The 18777-nt window shown below is 50.8% G+C and overlaps 1 protein-coding gene across 1 annotated transcript; it reads right to left on the reverse strand.

Annotated features, from left to right (window-relative positions):
- Window positions 1-12327: 12327 nt before the first annotated feature.
- Window positions 12328-15092, reverse strand: ELFN2 (extracellular leucine rich repeat and fibronectin type III domain containing 2). Its single transcript, XM_010202391.2, has one exon. It carries the CDS (start codon window positions 14752-14754, stop codon window positions 12328-12330), a length of 2427 nt encoding a protein of 808 aa, XP_010200693.2. The 5' UTR covers window positions 14755-15092.
- Window positions 15093-18777: the final 3685 nt, after the last annotated feature.

The following is an 18777-nucleotide window of genomic DNA, read 5'->3' on the forward strand; positions in this document are numbered from 1 at the left end:
CAGTTCTTCCACCAAGTCTATGACAGAACCTTGTGTTTGGCTGTATAGTGCAGCACCAGTGATACTAATCCACCCATCATCTTAACTATGTATGTGAAGCCGTTCCTTTTGTAAAGTCCTCCTTCCATCTGTCTTGTCCTTTCACTCCTAAATCTTTCACTCTCTGTCTGTTTGGGTTTGCCTTCTCTCACTTCGTCTTTCCTCCGAGGAAAAGAAGGGAGATGTACAGGTTTTTCGATGACATCTTCTGCTCACCTGCTAAGGATGGGCATGGCCTGTGCATTTACACTCCCAAATGCCCTTGGGCTCTGTGTAGATTTCAGTCTGTGTAGTGGGTCTGGGACGGTAGTGATTTTCCACAGCAGCTCCTGCAGTGCTGTGCTTACTGTTGATATCAATATTATGACTACCGCTTGCACAACATCGGGGCTGTCCCTCCAGCATTCCTTCCCCCACCTTCACCAATAGCTGTGGGTGGGCATGGTCTTGGGAGGGACTATGGCCAGGACAGCTGACCCAGGCTGACCAAGGAGATATTCCATACCATATGACGTCAGCTCAGGAATATAAACTGGGGGAAAGGAGCAGGAAGGGGAGGCGAGATTCATTTCTGGCCTTCCCAAAGCAACCGCTACGCGTACTGAAGCCCTGCTTCTCGGGAGGTGGCCGGACATCGCTGCTGATGGGAAGTAGAGAGTAACAGCTTTATCTGCTTCTGCTTTGCTTCCCGCACGCGCGGCTTTGCTGCTTATTTATTAAACTGCTTTTATCTCAACCCACGAGATTCCCATCTTATTTTCTCCCCTTCCCTGGCTTGCTGAGGAGGTGGGGGGTAAAGCGGTGTGGTGGGCACCTGGCATCCAGCCAGGCTCAAACTACCACAGCCCTTTTGGCGCCCAACGTGGGGCGAGATAATAGCAGATTTACATTAACTGCATTGCAATTACAGTAAACCAATGAGAGCAAAGTTCCTGTGCTGGTCACGGAGCCTTGCTGTTATGCAGCTTATCTTACACTTTCTAATGTTTGGGAACATGATGCTCCTAACATTGACTCTCGGCTGTGCTTTAACCTTAATAGCTTTGCTAAGCTGGCTATATAATTTTGTGAAGAGGATGAAAGGGCCTGGGAACATGATGGCCCAAATAATAATAGCAAGTCTCATTCTGTTACTGATGAATTTAGTGTGCTGTGGGAGCTATCTTGTGGAGGCCATGGGGCAAAGCACCTCTTTCTCCTCAGCTCGGACTGATCTAGACAATTCTGTTACACAGACTTCCCAGGTCCTTAGTCACCCTTATACGAGAGTTTTAATATTACTAATTAACATGGTTGGTATATTATATATCTTGTGGAATCTGGAGTCATCTGGGTATCAGAGAGTACAAATTTGCGATGGAAACATGTTAAAATGCCCCCTGAAGCGGCCAGTCCCTGGGTGGCAGGGTATGTGGATGAATTTAGGCAAATTCCTAGGACGGTTATCACCTCCTGTAATCTGGGATTTTACATCTGAACAGATAAAAAACCCTGCTTTACTGACACGCTACCTGATAGAAGGGTGTCTTACCTACCCTAATGAGGCCCATCAGGTTCAGGCACTATACTGGGGCCTAGCCTCTGCCTACCGAGCTGCATTCCAGTCCTCTCAGAGAACTGTAATTGAAATGGAAACTCAAACGGTACCTGAGACCAACATAGTTGAGTCAGTCGCAGTCCAGCCCTCTCAGAGAACTATGGCCGAGGTGGAAATTCAAACTATACCTGAGACCAACATAGTTGAGTCAGTCGCAGTCCAGCCCTCTCAGAGAACTATGGCCGAGGTGGAAATTCAAACTATACCTGAGACTACCATGGTTGAGTCAGGGAACCAAACAACAACCACAGTGGTTGCCCCAGTAGTGAAAAAGAAGCAGTGGATAAGGAGGTCAAGTCCATATCATCGATTAGTAAGGGCAGACGAGGAGGAAGAGGAAAGGCTAGAAGAAGAAACTGGTCCTTCGGTAAGGAGATCAGGAGAAGTGAGAGAAATCGAAAAGGAAATGGAAACTACTCGGTCCCTCACCTCAACAGAACTTAGAGATATGCGAAAAGATTACAGTCGCCAGCCAGGTGAGCGGATTGGTGCCTGGCTGCTCCGATGCTGGGATAACGGGGCTGACAGTCAACAATTGGAAGGCAGAGAAGCCCAACAGCTAGGATCTCTTGCTAGGGACCGGGGAATTGATAAAGGCAAGTTTTGTGGCGACACGGCACTCCAGAAAGAATTGAATCAGATAATGGAACTCATTTTCGAAATAATCTCATAAACTCCTGGGCAAAGAAACATGGCATTGAGTGGATATACCACATCCCCTATCACCCACAAGCCTCTGGAAAGATTGAGAGATATAATGGGTTACTAAAGACCATGTTGAGAGCACTGGGCAATGGGGCATGGAAGCAGTGGGATAAAAATTTAGCAGAAGCCACTTGGCTGGTCAATAGCAGAGGTTCAACTAACCGTCCTGGTCCTGCCCAAACAAAACCACTACATACTGTGGGAGGAGATAAGGTCCCCGTAGTGCACCCAGGGAAATGGCTGGGGAAGGCAGTATGGGTTGCACCTCCCATGGGAAAAGGCAAGCCCATTCGTGGGATTGTCTTTGCTCAAGGGCCTGGCTGTACTTGGTGGGTGATGAGAAAGGATGGGGAAACTCGATGTGTACCTCAAGGAGACTTAACCTTGGGGGAAAAATAACCTGTTATGTGAGTTATCTGTTGTAGATGAACTTTGCAAGAAAAACCGAACAAGTGGACAAACCAAGCCGGTGCTGGTGCCCAACACTGAACATACTGTTTCCCCTGGCCTGGATATTCATCTTGATGGATGAGACAGAAGTTATGGCCTGCTCCAGTGAACATCTACAGAGGATGAAAGATATAAGAATGTTGTTTGTTTGTTTGATGCAAGATGCAAGAGGGAATACAAGAATGATGTTTGTCTGTTGAAGAGTGGGGGTACTGGTTAATGAGAGTATATAAGAATGTATATGGATTGTTAAGATGGTTTGTCTGAGCATGACATAAATGGTATGGAATAAGGGGTGGAGACTGTAGTGGGTCTGGGACGGTAGTGATTTTCCACAGCAGCTCCTGCAGTGCTGTGCTTACTGTTGATATCAATATTATGACTACCGCTTGCACAACATCGGGGCTGTCCCTCCAGCATTCCTTCCCCCACCTTCACCAATAGCTGTGGGTGGGCATGGTCTTGGGAGGGACTATGGCCAGGACAGCTGACCCAGGCTGACCAAGGAGATATTCCATACCATATGACGTCAGCTCAGGAATATAAACTGGGGGAAAGGAGCAGGAAGGGGAGGCGAGATTCATTTCTGGCCTTCCCAAAGCAACCGCTACGCGTACTGAAGCCCTGCTTCTCGGGAGGTGGCCGGACATCGCTGCTGATGGGAAGTAGAGAGTAACAGCTTTATCTGCTTCTGCTTTGCTTCCCGCACGCGCGGCTTTGCTGCTTATTTATTAAACTGCTTTTATCTCAACCCACGAGATTCCCATCTTATTTTCTCCCCTTCCCTGGCTTGCTGAGGAGGTGGGGGGTAAAGCGGTGTGGTGGGCACCTGGCATCCAGCCAGGCTCAAACTACCACAGCCTGTCCTCCAGCTCTGCATGACACACACCTTTGTGTTTTGAGAGTGCACCCAAGACCTGGAGAAAGATGTTGGCCTGACCATTCACTAGCCTGCATTGCTCTCCTCCCCTTAAGAAAATGTCAGCAGTATGATCTTCACCCTCATCCATTTGCTCACTGCCTTTCAGAGATGCTGGTTACTGGTTCCATTGGAGCCAACAGTACCCGGAGGGGAGAAATCCCTCACTCTGCTCTCAGGTTTGGCCTAATCCTGTTGGAGTCATAATTACACTCCAGGCACTGGAGCTGCAAAGAGCGGTGCTATCCCTTAATCTGACCTGGCTATGGTAAAAGTCATTAAGGTTTAGATAGGAAATGGAGGCTCAGAAAGCATGTTAACGTTGCACTGGAAACAGGATTCATCTGCCAGGCTGCAATTCCGAGATGCTCTTTCCGGTCCTGACAATCAGTCCAGGAGAGGGCAATGTTGCCCACTTGCCTGTCCCTTTCCCAACACATTTGCACATGCAAGCACTCAGATAAGCAAAGAGACCTCAACTGTCCCCTACAATTTCCTGCAAAAGGCTCTGTGGCTAGTCAGTTCCTCTTGGGTGGCAGCAAATGATGACTTGAACAGGTTACTGAACTTCATGGCGATGAAAAAAGAACCACATCAGCAGGAACTAACCACAAGACAACGCAAACTGGTCTTCCTGAGTCTGCCAATAGCCTAAAACACGAGGCTGTGCAGAGCTGCACTGCTCTTCACCACAACAGGTTCACTGAGCAGGCCAGCTCACGCTGGCCACCTGAGTGACTCCCTCCCTCAAGCTGTCCACTGCAGCCACTTCACTGTTCACAGCACACTGCCAGACCTTTCTCCCACTGCATGATGCAGTCGTCATTGTCCACCAAGCAGGCTCTGGAGGCAGAGGTCAGCATGGTTTGCTGCAGGGACTGCGTCAGTTGGACAGTTATATTCAGAGGCACTTAAGAGAACAACGCTGACTTCCAGACGCAGCTTACACCTCATCCCTTCCCTGGACACACACTGACTCATACAACCCTGTGCAGAGCAGAGGATTCCCAAGGTCTCTGACTTGAATCAGTAAAAGGCTGCTTAAATAAAAGCACTGCTTAACTGTTCTGTCACAGGTCATTTTGGCCCAGAGGGCCGCCTACAGTGCCTCCCTGTCCCCTCAGTCCACCTGACTGCAGGACATTTGTGATTACTTCAGTCCTTCCCAAAGCTTCCCACTCCGCCTAGACACCAAATGGTGTCTGTAGAGACTATTTCTAGTAGAGACAAAATCAAATTTAGCAAGAAAATAAACAGCATGGGGGCACTCTACTGATTAGATTATGCCTCTTTATAATTTATGCATTAATTCCTCTCAAGGTTTGAGTTTCCCTGTCTCAGAAGCCCATATCCCTGCACTGCAGAGAGGCAGATGCCAGGAACGCCACCCTGACCCAAAGTTCCAGCTTTTCAACAAGCACATGAAGCTCTGATTAACCTCAGCAGAGCTCCTCTCTGTTATGCACCATTGTCCATCCCCCAGCGATGTGCAGCCCACTGCCTGTCCTTTCCACACTCAATCATTCTTCCCAAGTCCAAACAAGAACACGTCAAACTGTGAAGCATCTGCCTGTGGTAGCATCTACCTCCAAGGCTGCTCTAAAATCAATTCAAGCATTAATAAGAGTCATCAGCTACTGCAGCATATATATCCAGCAGCTGAAAATCACTGTTGTGCCTATATTCCCAACTCCCTAGGACCGTTTATTCCAGCCTCTCCCTACTTGAGGCCAGAGGCTGTGAGCTCAGCACATCCAAGGAGGAAGCTCAGAAGCCATGGTTAGACCCATCTGGTCAAAGCTTAGATGTGCAAGGGCAAAATAAGTAACGCTCTGAGCCAGGCAGCAGTACCATTCTTGAGAGAAACTGGAAAGGAGAAAAAAAAACAGGAGGCAGGGAAGAGACAAGATATGCAAGGGAATGGCTGCTATGTCACCATACACAAATTGGCCTAATTATGTGTATAAATGCACCAATAGCCACGGGTTTGCTGGCTGTATTCTTGACTTTAAATATTGATGCTTAGGAAGAGGTGACATCAGGATATCTGCTGGCGGATTAGGCTACGGATTGCTCAGTCATTACCTATGGCCGAGTCACCTGGCTCGGACTGCCTTCCTCCAGAGGGCTCTGGAGCTTGGGCAGGCGATGCCTCTCACCACCAGCTGAGGATTTCTTGTGTGGGTGATGGGCGAGGAAGCATAGCCATACACCCAGGCACTGCTGTATGTGTGCCAAGGACAGGGTATGTACTGGGTGCTGAACAGTGCAGAAGAGGACTCATGGCAGAAGTGAGGACTCAGTAAAAATGAAGATGTCCAAGGCAATATCCAAACAATGTGTTTGAGGGGAGTAGATGGCTACTGGGTGCCTGGGAGAATGCTGAATCTCTCTCCCATCCCCTTACCCAGCTTTCTTGGTTTATCTTGTATCCCATTCTCCCCCATCCCACCTCCTTTACCACGCAAGGTTGGAACAAATGGACTCAGAAGCAGCTTTTCATATTTTTTTGTTTGGTTTTTTTTTGGGTTTTTTTGTGTTTTTTTTTTTAAATAAGAAATTTATTGCAAATATAGAAATTGATTTTTCTCCATACAGGAATCTCCGAGTTGAGGAAAAACGATTTCGTGCCATTCAGTTTTAAAATAGGAAAAGAAAAGAAAGAAAGAAAAAAAAGGAAAGAAAGAAAGAAAAGGAATGAAAAGAAAGAGAAAGAAATAAAAATCTGAAAGAAGAAAGGAAAAAAAAAGAAAGAAGAAGAAAAGAAAAGGACGTAACTCCAACTGAAATTTGTCCATACACAACCAGGGGGGGTCACAGGGTCGTTACGGAAGGAGGAACACCAAAGAGGCCACAAAGAGCCAGTCCTGGCAGCTGCCTCCCAGGCCCTTCCTTACATTCACAGGCTGATTCTCCCAACTCTGTGCCCGGCAGCTGCCCGCCCCTTCCCACGCCCTCACCCCAAGTGCTGTGCTTGTGGATGGACCAGCTGTACCAGCCCTGAAGGGTCTGGCCTGACCCAGCTGGGCTCTTCCTCTTCCTTCCTGGAGGAAGGTGGAGAGCAGGCGCTAGGGACAGGCCACCCGCGGGCAAGGCCTCACAGTGGCGGTGGTAGGAATGAGGGAGGCAAAGGCCAAGCCAGACGCGCGAGGATGGGGCAGACGTTTGGGGGGGAGGGGGGAGGAGCAGAAGGGGAGATTTACCTCCTGGTAGGGCAAAGAGGAGAGGAGAAGCCAGGCAGAGACTGCCCTCTCTCTACCCTCTCTCTACAGGGAGACAGATCGGGGGCACTGTGTGAAGGCCTACCCTGGTGGGTGTGCGCGAGGAGAGGTATGGGGATGTCCCCCCTATGGCGCACAGCGGGAGAAGGGGAGGGAGGCAGATCAAAAACGCCCCTCACAGTACAAGGCCAAGGTGTCTGGAGGGATGGACGGGCTGTGGGAGTGCGCGAGTGTGGAGGGGGGAGGCAACCGATGCATCCCTCAACCTCTTCTTCAGGGAGAAACCCCAAATCACCTGCATCAGCCAGGGGTTGAGGGCAGTTGAGACGGGACAGGTTCCGCCAGCCCTACGGGAGGTCCCCATAGCCCAATGGAGGGTGGCATTCGGTGTCAGTCCCACATTGAGGCACCTGGAAGATGCTCCCTCCTGCTCGGACGGTGGGACAGCAGCAGGCTGCAAGAGGATGCGGCTCCATGAGGCTCTTCCTGTGTGTGGCTTGTGCTGAAGGAGGTGGTGGCGATGGAAGGGGTGTTCTCCAGGCTCCCGGAGGCTGTGTGTCCTTCCAGACGCAGCTGAGCTTTCCAGTCAGCAGCACGAATGGCAAATGTGCTTTCGGGGACCTGGGTCCAGCTCCTGCCCATGTGGCAGCCACTCGCCCTGTAGTGTTGAGCTCTGCCCTACAGAGAGGGGCCACAGCTCATCATGAAGTCTGCCCAGCTTTTTTCTTCAGGCACTGATGACTTATACCCCACCATCTCTCAGAGAACCTTCACCCCTGCACTCAACCCTTTCTCTTGCTGGTCCCTTTCTCCCTTTACCCTCCCATCCTTTCCAGTGCAGCCATTTCTTCCCTCGGTCTTTTCAGCCTCTCCTCCTTACCTCCCCACTCCTTGGGCTCACCACACCTTCCTCATTCCTGCTGTGTCTGCCCCTTCTCTCTCTTCCTCAGCTTTTATTCCACTGCATCTCCCCCTCCTTCCCCCAAGCCTGCTTGGCAGAGCCTCCTCCAGGAAGCCAGGCTGATTAGCATTGCAAACACACAGAGGCCTCCTCAGCCCGACATAAATCTTCATTTGTCAGTCATGAATATTTCACACCTGCCTCAGGAGGGATTTATTCAGCATAGAAGAGTGGGGAGGGGAAGAGTGGAACATGGCACCACAGCAGAAGCTGGGGTAGCACCGGCGGGGATGGAGACGAGCTCTGCCCCACGGGAACAGCATGCCCAGGGTCTCACCTTCACACTTCCGGGTGTAGGAACCCAGGCTGAGCTCTCCTCTGAGCCTGTTCCTAGGGCAATAGAGCAGGTCAGCACCCAAACTCATTCCTCACCCTCCATACTTTCCAGTGAGGTGATCTAAACCCATGTTTTCCCTGCCAAGAGTCACTAACCCAGAAATAAAGCACGAAAGGGGTTGGTCCTGGTTCTGCCCCATGGATCCACTTTGCCCTGGGAGAAAGCAGGCGTGAGGGACTCTTGCCAAAGCCAAGACACAGAGGGCTTAGAAACTTCAGGCAGTCTCTCCATGCTTTTTCCCACCACAGAGACCTTAAAGGTTTCATCATGTCCTGTCCTCTGCCAGGACCAACCATGGGATAGGAGGGGTAGGACAGACCTAATCTAAAGCTCCCTGCAATCAATGAGAGGAAGGTGGTGGGAGGTCTCCTGAGCAACAGCTCCGTGTAAAGCTTTCACTGTATCAGAGGTCTCCCTGCAGCTGAAGAACACCTCGTTCCCACCAAAAAAGCCTTCCTTGCAGATCTGGGGAAAGTGCAGCCAGGGCATGGGGATGGTAGTGACCGTTTCTTTCATGAGATCTTTCTTGACAGGCCTCACTCCCATTTCTAAATAATTAGGAGAATTGATGTAGGCCTTTGCTATATAACACATCCCCCTTCACGCACACGACCATGAAAAACAGCCGAGAGACCACATTTGGGGCAAAGGGAGTGGGACACTGGAGAGAAGAAGGAATGTTTTTTATGGAGCTGGTTGGATTGGGTTCTCTTTGGGATGTGTTCCCTCCCAAACTGGTAGGAGTGTCTCATAAAAAAATCACATCAGGGATGAATGAAAGGAGCAGGGAAAAAAGGGACAAGGACAGGAGAGACTTTGGAGGAGGAGGTTAAGTTCCAACAAACTGGCACATACACAACAGGTGTTTGCTCAGAAAAATACAGTAAAATCATCATGCAAATAGAACGTTAAATCTGCTTTCCTCCAACAGGGCTGGCATCACTTTGCAAGCCCTTGTCCCTGGGGAGGGAGCAGGACAAGGAAGAAGGAAGGAGGAAGGAAGGTGAGACACTTTGTTCCCCTTCCTTGCCCTCTTCCTCCCGCAGAACAGTCCAACTTGTGCAAACTTCACCCACTGGTGTGGAATGGAGGGCTACAGCCAGGAGAGAAACAGCTTGTCGCTGCTACCCAACCTTACCCCCACCACAGGCAAAAGAAGGGCCTGATGATAGCTCTGTCCCTGACCTTTCTTTTCTGCCTCGTCGGGGTGATTCGGGGAGGGAGCAGAAACCGTTACAGGTTAACGCTCCTCTCAAAAGTATAGACTGAGTGGAAATGATTACAAGACCGTACAGCAGAGAAGCACAGGGAGGGAAGAGGTGGGGAGAGGAACCAGACTCCATCCCCCCATGCCTACCGTTTCCCTTTTCCTGTCCAGTTCTGTGCCCCAGCTATTAGTCTTTCCTGCTTAGGTGGTTGCCACATTGGAAGACCGCTGGGCCTGCTCCATGCTGGAGAGGTCTCTGCTGTGCCTAAGCATCTCTCACAGCATTTACCTGTCTGGATTTGCTGCATTGTCCCAACATGGAGGGACGCCTGGCAGCAGTGATGTGTCTTCCCCTCATCCTCCTGCACACGCATACACACATGCAAACACACATACACACACACACGTGCGCACACACCCCCTCCCCCACGTGCTCACGTGCCCCTTCCTCTGGGTTGGGCTGGCTCTTACAGTATGGAGTCAGCCCAATTAATACCTCTGGACTCAAGGCGAAATGATACTTTGACTGTGGGGAAGCAGACTGACAGAGAAGGAGGCTGAGGCAATGGGATCAGGACCTGGCTTAGAATTGTTGCCATCAGTGTCTCTACAAGGCAAGAACCCCACAGATCTTCACAGGTTCAGACTTTGGGGATCTCCCCTCTGGTTTTGTGCACAATACTGCTGCACCTCACTTACAGAAGATAAAGTCATGTCACCTGTGGCACAGAAACCAGCTCTCACAGCTGGCAGCACTGCTACTTGACAGATGACAGGCAAGTTCTCTGCAGGCAGCAAGTAAATCCCTCCCAGGCAAGTTCCTACACCCTCATCCTTCTCCCAGGGCCCCCAAAAACACTGAGGCTCCCAAGGAGCACCTCAAAAAGGAAATAGCCACTTAGGAAACATGGGCCCTCACCCTCATCCTGATAGAGGTGATTAATGGTTGGGCTCAATGAACTTAAAGGTCTTTTCTGACCTAAACAAATCTGTGATTGTCAAGAATTGGGGTGTGCAGCTCATGGAGAGGAGGCCCGCTGTGCTGCATGCTACAAACGCACTCAGCAGGCAGCAGCCTTGCCAGACAGGAAAACTTTGGGGGCATGGTGCCAAGATTGTGCTTTTTTGGGCTGGGACGAAGTAGAGAAGGCAGTACACCCATTCCCAACTCTGTGGCAGATTTTCTCTCCAAGGGACAAAGGTTGGGATATAGCAAGTGAAGCCAGGTTTTTGCCAAGGCATTAAAGGGTCTCTAAGAAAAATTTGTCACAGCTAACTGTGAGAAGGTGGGGAATTTAGGAGGAGATATGTCACTCTAACTCTCATGAGGGCCTCTAAGTATGCAATGAACAGTGCCATCCAGAGACTAGTATCCTCTTCTATCCCAGAACTCATGCTGTGGCTGCACACACAAAGGGAACTTCTGGAGCCATCACTCTCGGGCTACTTCCAGGCTCCATTCTCACATCCCTTTTGTTTCTTAGCCTCGTGACGTCACCATAGGTCGTCTCCTATCCATGCCAGAATGTTCATGGCCTATTCAAGAGGAAATCACTTTTCTGTCAACCCAGTGAGGTGAGCAACTGAAATCCTATTCTTCGCATCCAGCTGTGAGTGAGGAGGTTGGGTGATGCTCTTCTCATGCACACCCACCCATCCCACACCCCATGGTGCAAGCCAGTTGTGAAGACCTGCAGAAGCTTTGTGTAGAACTTGTTCTGGTGAGCTTCTCTCCAGGTCCCTTCCTCATAGTGAGAGAGATATGAACAGAGAGCATCAAACCTACTGCACAAGGGCAGCCTGAGCATAGGTGTATGGCAAGGAGGACCTCTGACACTCGTGGAGGGACGGGAACTCTTTACACCTCTGAGAGACCAAACCTTCCTGCCTTTTCCTCCATTACTTCTTGAGGACCTGGCTTGCCATGCCAAAGAGTGTATTCATACCCCCCTTCATCAACTGGCAGAAAACTGCCTCTGAGCAGGCCTGGAGAATGCCCATCATTCCAGAACTGCTGGTGTTCACCAGCAACAACGTGGCAGCAGAGGGTAAGGAGGAATAGCAGCAAGGTCACACAGCCTGTTGTACAGCTGACCCTACCTCCCTTGGTCCTTCGCACCTCTTTCCCTTCCTCTGCAGGATGGAGGTTTGTCAAGAATCTAGACAGCAAGTGCAAACCTAGGGAGCCTTAAAGAGAAAAGGGTAGGAAAAGGCAAAGGAAAAGAAGCAAGAGAACTTCTTCCAACAAATCCCACCTATCTTGGGAGGGAATGGGAGAGAGAGAAAAGCTTCCACTGCCAAAGGAAATCAAGGAAAAATTAGTGATGGAAGATGTGAAAAAGCAGGTGTGTCAGGTAGGCAGAGAAGCTTTCTAAACCAAAGTCCTCCCATCCCGTCCAAAAGAAAACTCATCCCTCACCAGGAAACGAAAGAGCAACAGAGGACAGATGATTTTCATGCCCAGTGAGTGTCCACCCCTGCCCTTCCCCTGCCACCACCCGCTCCCAGGCCATTCCTACCCCCACCCCGCGATCCAGCGTTGTTACCACAGTGTCAGAGCAGGATGCTCCTCCCAACCATCTGCAGGCAGAACAATGGTCCCCGTAACACAGTAGAGACAATTCGGCGTGTGTGTGTGTTTGTGTGTCTGTGTCTGTGTGTAGTGTCTGTGTGTGTGTGAAAGTTTTCTGTTGCTGTTGTTGTTGTAAACTTTAAGAAACCATTTTGTCAGTTTTGTATTTGTCGCGAATATTTTGTTGTTGGTTTATTTTTCACAGTCAAGTGGCTTTTTTTGTTGTTTTTTTTCCTGGTTGTTGGATGGTGGGGGAGGGAGGAGGGGGAGTGGGGTAAATCTTGGTTTGTATTGTTTCCTTGGAAAGAGCGAGGGAGAGTCACAGCTTCTGCTGAGCAGAGACTCCTTTCCAGTAATCCAGGATGTCATGCAGATCCTCGTCCTTGGCAAACTGCACTTTCTTCCGTAGGGCGTGCCCAGCCGCCATGTAAACCTCCTCTCTGTGGTGCTTCTTGTAAGGCCGGAATCGCTCCCAGATCTTGTGGGTGCTCTCTGAGGAGTACTCGGGGCTAGAAGAGTAGCCCGAGAAGTAGTGTCTGGGGGAGAGCTGGGAGTACGTGGAGTCTCGCTTGGACCGGGAGAGCGGCTTGAGGAACGAGACCCGCTGGCTCAAGGTGTCGGCGCTTTCCTCGTAGTACAGGGCTGGGAAGGAGTGGCGGTGCTCGCTGCAATGGTAAGAAGGCTTGACCTCCAAGTGGTGGATGGCGCCCGGGGACACCAAGGGAAGACGATCCAAAGGGCTGTTGAGTGGGCTGCCCTTCTCAATGTATTTGGAGTCAGACTTGCTGAGCGGTGGGTGGTCAGGCACATCCAAGCTGAAGACCTTGGCGCTTTTGATGGAGCCGCTGGAGGAGACGCTGCAGGTCTTCCTGGCCACGGCAGCGTCAGCACTGAGCTGGCGCTGCAAAGGGTGGTGGGAGCTTTCCTTGTAGGGTGGGGAAAGAAAGCTGGGTCGCTCTAGCCCACCCGAGGAACTGGCTGGGATGGACTGGCACTCAAAGGCCATGTCCGAGTCAACGCCAGTCCCACCACCCAGGAAGGAGGCTGTGTCCAGCTTGAGGGCGTCGATGCAGTTGTTGATGATCTGGTTGACCTTGTCTACCTCCTTGGCTATAGTAGAGATCTCAGCAGCTGAGCCTTGCCCGTTGTCAAGCTCCCTCAGATCCTCATCCCGCGGGGTTCGCTCCAGCCCATCCCCACCACCAGTCCGCACCTCGATGTAGTTACCTTTAGTGGTGATTTTAGGAGTCTCCAACCCAGCCTCCATTGACTTTGTTGGAGGCAACTTCTCCCCAATCATGGAAGGGATGGAGGACATCCGTGAGACAGGGATGACTGGTGGCTCACCCAGCTTCTGGGAAGGATGGACCATGGTGCTAGTATCGATATCTGATCCATAACGCATTTCCAGTATGGTCTTTTTGACATTGAGGGACTTCTGCTTCTCCTCCTGCATCCTCCGCTTCCGCAGGCAGTAGTACACCACCCCCAGGACAATGACCATCCCAAAGAGGCAACCCAGGGTGGTCATGATATAGTGTGTGGTGGTGGAAGTACTGGAAATAGGGTCCTCCCTGCCTTTGCTCCGGGTTGCAAAGGTCAGGCAAGTGTGGTTGTAGCGTCTGTTGTTGCGGATGGAGGCCACACAGAACGTATAGTCAGTATGGGCCTTCAGCTTGTTGACGGTGACGTACTCCTTCTTGCTCTTCAGCGTTGCTATGTCAGAAACGTAGCTGTTGTTGTATTGGACCAGCACGTACATCTTACTGTAGGGCATGGGGATGGTGACCATCAGGATGGCTGAGGTGATGGTGACATCGTGGAGCTTAATGCTGGGACTGAAGGAGGAGTCAGTGGTGGAAGAGGCCGGAGGCTTGACCGAGAGGAAGTCCCCAGGGCTGATGGCTGAGCCCTCATCCAGGTCTCGCTGGGAGTCGGGGGTATAAGGGGTGGGGTTGACCCTGGAGAGGGAGGGGATGGTGCCACCTCTGCACATGGACTGGAAGATGGTAATGGCGTTGCGGTTGTGATGAGGCCGCGGTACCAGGAGCGGGTACCCAGCAAACTCCCGTGGCGTCTCACACTGGAGCCGGTCGTAGTTCTTGGTGACATTGTTGAAGAGCGCCAGCCAGTTAAGAAAGCTGTAGAGGCTACAGTCACAGTTGAAGGGGTTGCCGGCCAGCTCACACACCATCAGGTTGCTCAGGCTGGTGAAAGTGTTCCCTTCCAGGCGGCTGAGACGGTTGGATGACAGGTCAATACTGATCAAGCTGGGGCACTCAGAGAAGGCAGTAGGGGTGACCAGCTCAATCAGGTTGTGCTGCACAAAGAGGAACTGGAGGCGGGTCATGCCCCGCAACATGCCCTCTGTCAGGTTGGTGAGTTTGTTGTAGCCCAGCTGTAAGACCTGGAGGTTCGACTGGCCCATGAAAGCCCCATCTTCAATATAGGAGATCTCGTTCTTGGTTAGGTTCAGGTCAGTCAGGTTGCCGAAGCGGTTGAGGGAGGAGTACAGCACCACTTTGAGCTTATTCTCGTTCAGGCGCAAGTCGTGTACTGTGCTGTTGATATGCTGGGGGATGGTCTCATAGGGGGGCTGGTTCTGGCTGCAGATGGCCAGCCACACGTAGCCCTTGTCCCCTTCAATCAGCCAGCAGTCACCTCGCACGGTGCCGGGGGAGAACAAGCAGAGCAGGGCAGATGCCCACAACCCTAGGCACATCATGGTCTGCAGTGGTGCCCTCATCAGGATGGAGGTGGGGAAAAACACAACGAAAAACAACCCCAAATCTCGGGACCACAACAAAAGGAAACTAAGGGAAGGAGGAAAGAGGAAGGGGCAGTAACTGGGGTTTAGCACTGGAAGATCATGAGCACCCCAGTCCTACTGGGTGTCGTCACCATTATTTCTTCTTGCCCTCTGGATCAAGCCAGGAGCATGGAGCAGGGGGTAGACATGCAAGCTGCTTCCAGCACACTCAGAAGCTATAACCATGGATTACTGGTCTGGAAGGCAACTACCTTGTGCTTCTCAACAAAAATTCCAGTCAAGGATAACCAATCTTCTTTGATACTCATGAGTGACTCGCCCACCTTTTCCACTTTTGTCCCTCCCCCCCACCCCCCACCCACACTGAGCCCACCCCAAAACAAACCCACGTCCTCCTCCCTCTAGTCTTCCCCTGCCCCTCCACGGTGTGATTTGGAAGAACAAGGCAGGGCTGCCTCTTCTGTTGCTCACGCTCCCTCAGTTCCTCCTCCTTCTCTCCCTTCTCTCTCGGGTTCCCTCTGAATAGCTTCAGAGCTTCAGATCAAACATGTCGAAAACAAAAATATGGAGAGGGAAAGAGCAAGTGTGCACGAGAGAGATCCATCTGTCACTGGAATCTGGAGAAGAAAGTACATAGGAGACAAGAAGAGGCATCAGTTAGATGGGTCTTTGAGACAAGAGCATAGACAAGGAGGTTTCACGAGGAGAGGGAGATGGGGAAGAGATAGCATTATGGGGGTTGCAAGCAAGAGACAAGTAATATTGCCAGCCACACTGATAAGCCTTGAAGGAGGGATCCCTCACAGTGTATAATCCCATATCAGGAGTTTGCAGAAGAGTGCCTGGGCTTAAGCAACACAATCACAGACAGTGATCTGGGGGAAGGCAGAGACATGGGGTAGAAGGGGAAAGGAATGGAGGGTGGGAAACATAAGGCTGTTACCCCCAGTGTAAACAAAGGCAAGCACAGCCAAAGCCGCAGACTTTCAGCTTCCTGAAGAGGATGTACACAGGACGCATGAAGCAGGGAAAAAGCAGACAAGCCCCAACTCCACCCCTCAAAAAAAAACCCTAAAAAAACCTCCAAACTTTTTTGTTTCCTTCCTCCTTGATGCAAGAAGGATAAATAATTCAAGCCACGTGTAACCGCTTCTGCTCTAAAAATTGTTGCTGCCACTTGGTGCAGGGACTAAGCTGTTGAGATGAGCCTGCCTGGCTTGGGCGTGCTGGGGCAGGATGGGGAAAGCCCAGGGCGCAGACAGTCTGCCAAATACCAATCTCCAGTCTCTCACCCAACGATGCCAGCAGTCCTGAGCTGGAGCATATCACCAACCTAGCACCCACCAGAAAGGGCTGCACAGCTACCTTGCCACTTCTCCTTGGGGGCTACAAACATTGTCCCTTGGTGGGAAAGGACACCTTGCAGGAATCAGCAGCAAAGTGACATCCGCTTCAATATATTTCTGGGCTCTCAGCAAGCTCCTGTTTCTGACAGAGAAGGGCAGCCTGGAGTACCCTTCCCTCCAGATACAGCTTCAACCCTTCTCCCACTGTGCAGGGACAGAAGTCTGGCATGGGTGTCCTCAGGCAGTGCAGAGGAAATAATTTCATACAGCAGATAAAACATGTGGGCACTGAGCTCTCTTTTTTAATTATTTTTCTTTTTTTTTTCTAATTTTGAGGAGAAAGCAAACAATAAAAAACAGAGAAAAATATTGTTAGCTAATGAAAAGGAAAGATCCCCTCTTGCCCCTTGTATTTTGGGGGGAGGCTGCTCACTAAAGATATCACCGAAGCTTTTGCTGTAAAAGCTGAATCAGTTTCTAGCACAGAGACACAAAGGGCAGAAATAAAATGAAGGAAGATAAATGGAGGAGGAGTGAACCCTTGAGGAACAAGGTTTACGTCTGTGGAGAAATCTGAGCTGATTTGGGTCTGTGGAATTACCAGGCCAGCTGGATTAAAGGATCAGAGCTAGTGTCACAGAGAAACACTTAAATATTCAATAATCCAAAAAGTAAAGCCAAGATGGAGAAGGGGAGGGGGAGAAGAGCTCGACCAATAGAAAAGACAGAGAGAAAGCTTCTGTTCCCAACATCTGAGGCCTCCAAACTCAAGTCATTTATGGTAGTCATATGATGGCCTGCAGCTGCTGCCTCAGCTTTGCATCAGCCAGCATTGAAGCAGAAGGCAGAGGTTTTTACAGTCTGTTGCTTTGTTTCTCAGCCTTATAATCCAATGAGAAATAATTTCCTGACACTGTCTCCCCAGATGCATCAGATCGAAGGCACATCTGGCTCTCCACGGGTTGGGACCTACAGGCCTCTGATATTCCTTAGCGCCAGTTCCCTGTCCCACCTTTTCTAGAGGTGAATCTGTGCAGAGATACAGCCAATACCCCTCACCATCTCTGTTCCTTTACCTTCCTCCCTAATGCTCCTTCACTTTGCTCTGCGTTTCTTCCACTGAACAAGAGGAGCAGCAGGTACTATCTTGCTTTTTCCATGTCGGTGCTCAAAGTATGTCTATCCCAGGAGAGGCCAGGGGCAGTCCCTGAGCAAGCAGGGAAAAGCTTAGCCCGGATCTTAGCCAGCATCCTCCTCTGAGCCTTATGGTTCACCCTGCACAGTATTCAGCTCCATCCAGGAACATCCCTTCCCCGTTGCTTTGACCCCCTTCTGGTAGGGCAGACTGTTCCGTTGCCTCCTGTATCTTGTTCATTGGTGCACATGGAGAAACTCTGAGGCCAGGACCATGTTCCTCTGCAGCAGCCGCAGAAACTGCTAAGAGCTACCCCATCCCACTCAGGGAGCTGCACTCAGGCAACACAGATTGGGCCTGGGGTTAGGGGGATGGATGGAAATGGTAGTGTTTATCCTTATTAGATGTCAAAAACAAGGGGATCATGCAGAGAAGATCTGCTTCATGTTTACCTCTCACCCTGGCTGTGCAACTTTGCCTCAGACATAGGCCAAAGGAAGGGCCAAGTTATACCTCAAGCCAAACCCCTTGGTCTCCTTGGGTCCCCAAGGTGCCTATGTACAATAAATAAGTAGACCATACCATTCTTTCCCCAGTGGCTCCAGTCTCCCCACTATCACACTGGTTTTAAGGGCTCTGAGGCCAGCCCAATATGTGGCCCCCTCCACTCCTGTCCATGGCCCAGGACCCCATTTTCAGCTCAGGCCAGTGCCATCAGTCCCTGCTACAGGAATGCAGGAGGAGTGCTGGTCTCCAGCTCCACCACAGCTATGCCCTGCCTTTTAGTAAGCAGTTTCCTGACACTGGCAATTCACAGGCAAAGGGAGGCTAGGGATGAGGGTCAGCATCATGCCCTCTTTAACTGTCTCGAGCCAAGTGAACATAAGTCAGATGGTGATGGAGTCCAACAACACAAGGAAGCAGCACTTTGTCCTTTCCGCTGGCCTGAAAGATGCTGACAGTGGAGCTGGCTGTTTCTCTCCCTTGCTTCTCAGTCAACAGAGCAAGAAGATGAAGGGATGGAGGGTGGGCAAGGGCAAGAAAATCCAGCCCAGAGGAGAGCTGAGGCCATCCACTTGGGATGCATGAGTTACAGATAGCCTGGTTTGAAGGGAGGCTGTGGTCAAGGGCAAGAGAAAAAGCTGGGATGTGGGATTAGTTTCATAGGGCAGGTGCAAGGTCATCACCCCCATGTAGTGGGCCTACTCAGCTGTACGGTTCCAACACTCTTCAGTGTAACCCAAGATGGCTCTTACAACATGCCCTTGGCCATCCTGATGCATGCAAGAGCACCCAAGAAACAGTAGTGACATTGTGCCCATGAATGGCTGTACCCTCCTTGGCTGGCACAAAGTCAACCCATCAGCTTTGAGCTCCCAATGACTTCACTCTGATTTACTCCCTGCTAGTGGATACCTCAATGTTATTGGCATTTCTTTGCACCAGAGTGTTTGGAGAAGAGTAGAAGGTCACAGGGATGGTTCTCCTGTCAAGAGGAGAGAGCAGGGAGGGTGAAAT

The sequence above is a fragment of the Colius striatus genome, chromosome 1 (genome assembly GCF_028858725.1).
Source record: "Colius striatus isolate bColStr4 chromosome 1, bColStr4.1.hap1, whole genome shotgun sequence".
Taxonomy (NCBI): Eukaryota; Metazoa; Chordata; class Aves; order Coliiformes; family Coliidae; genus Colius; species Colius striatus.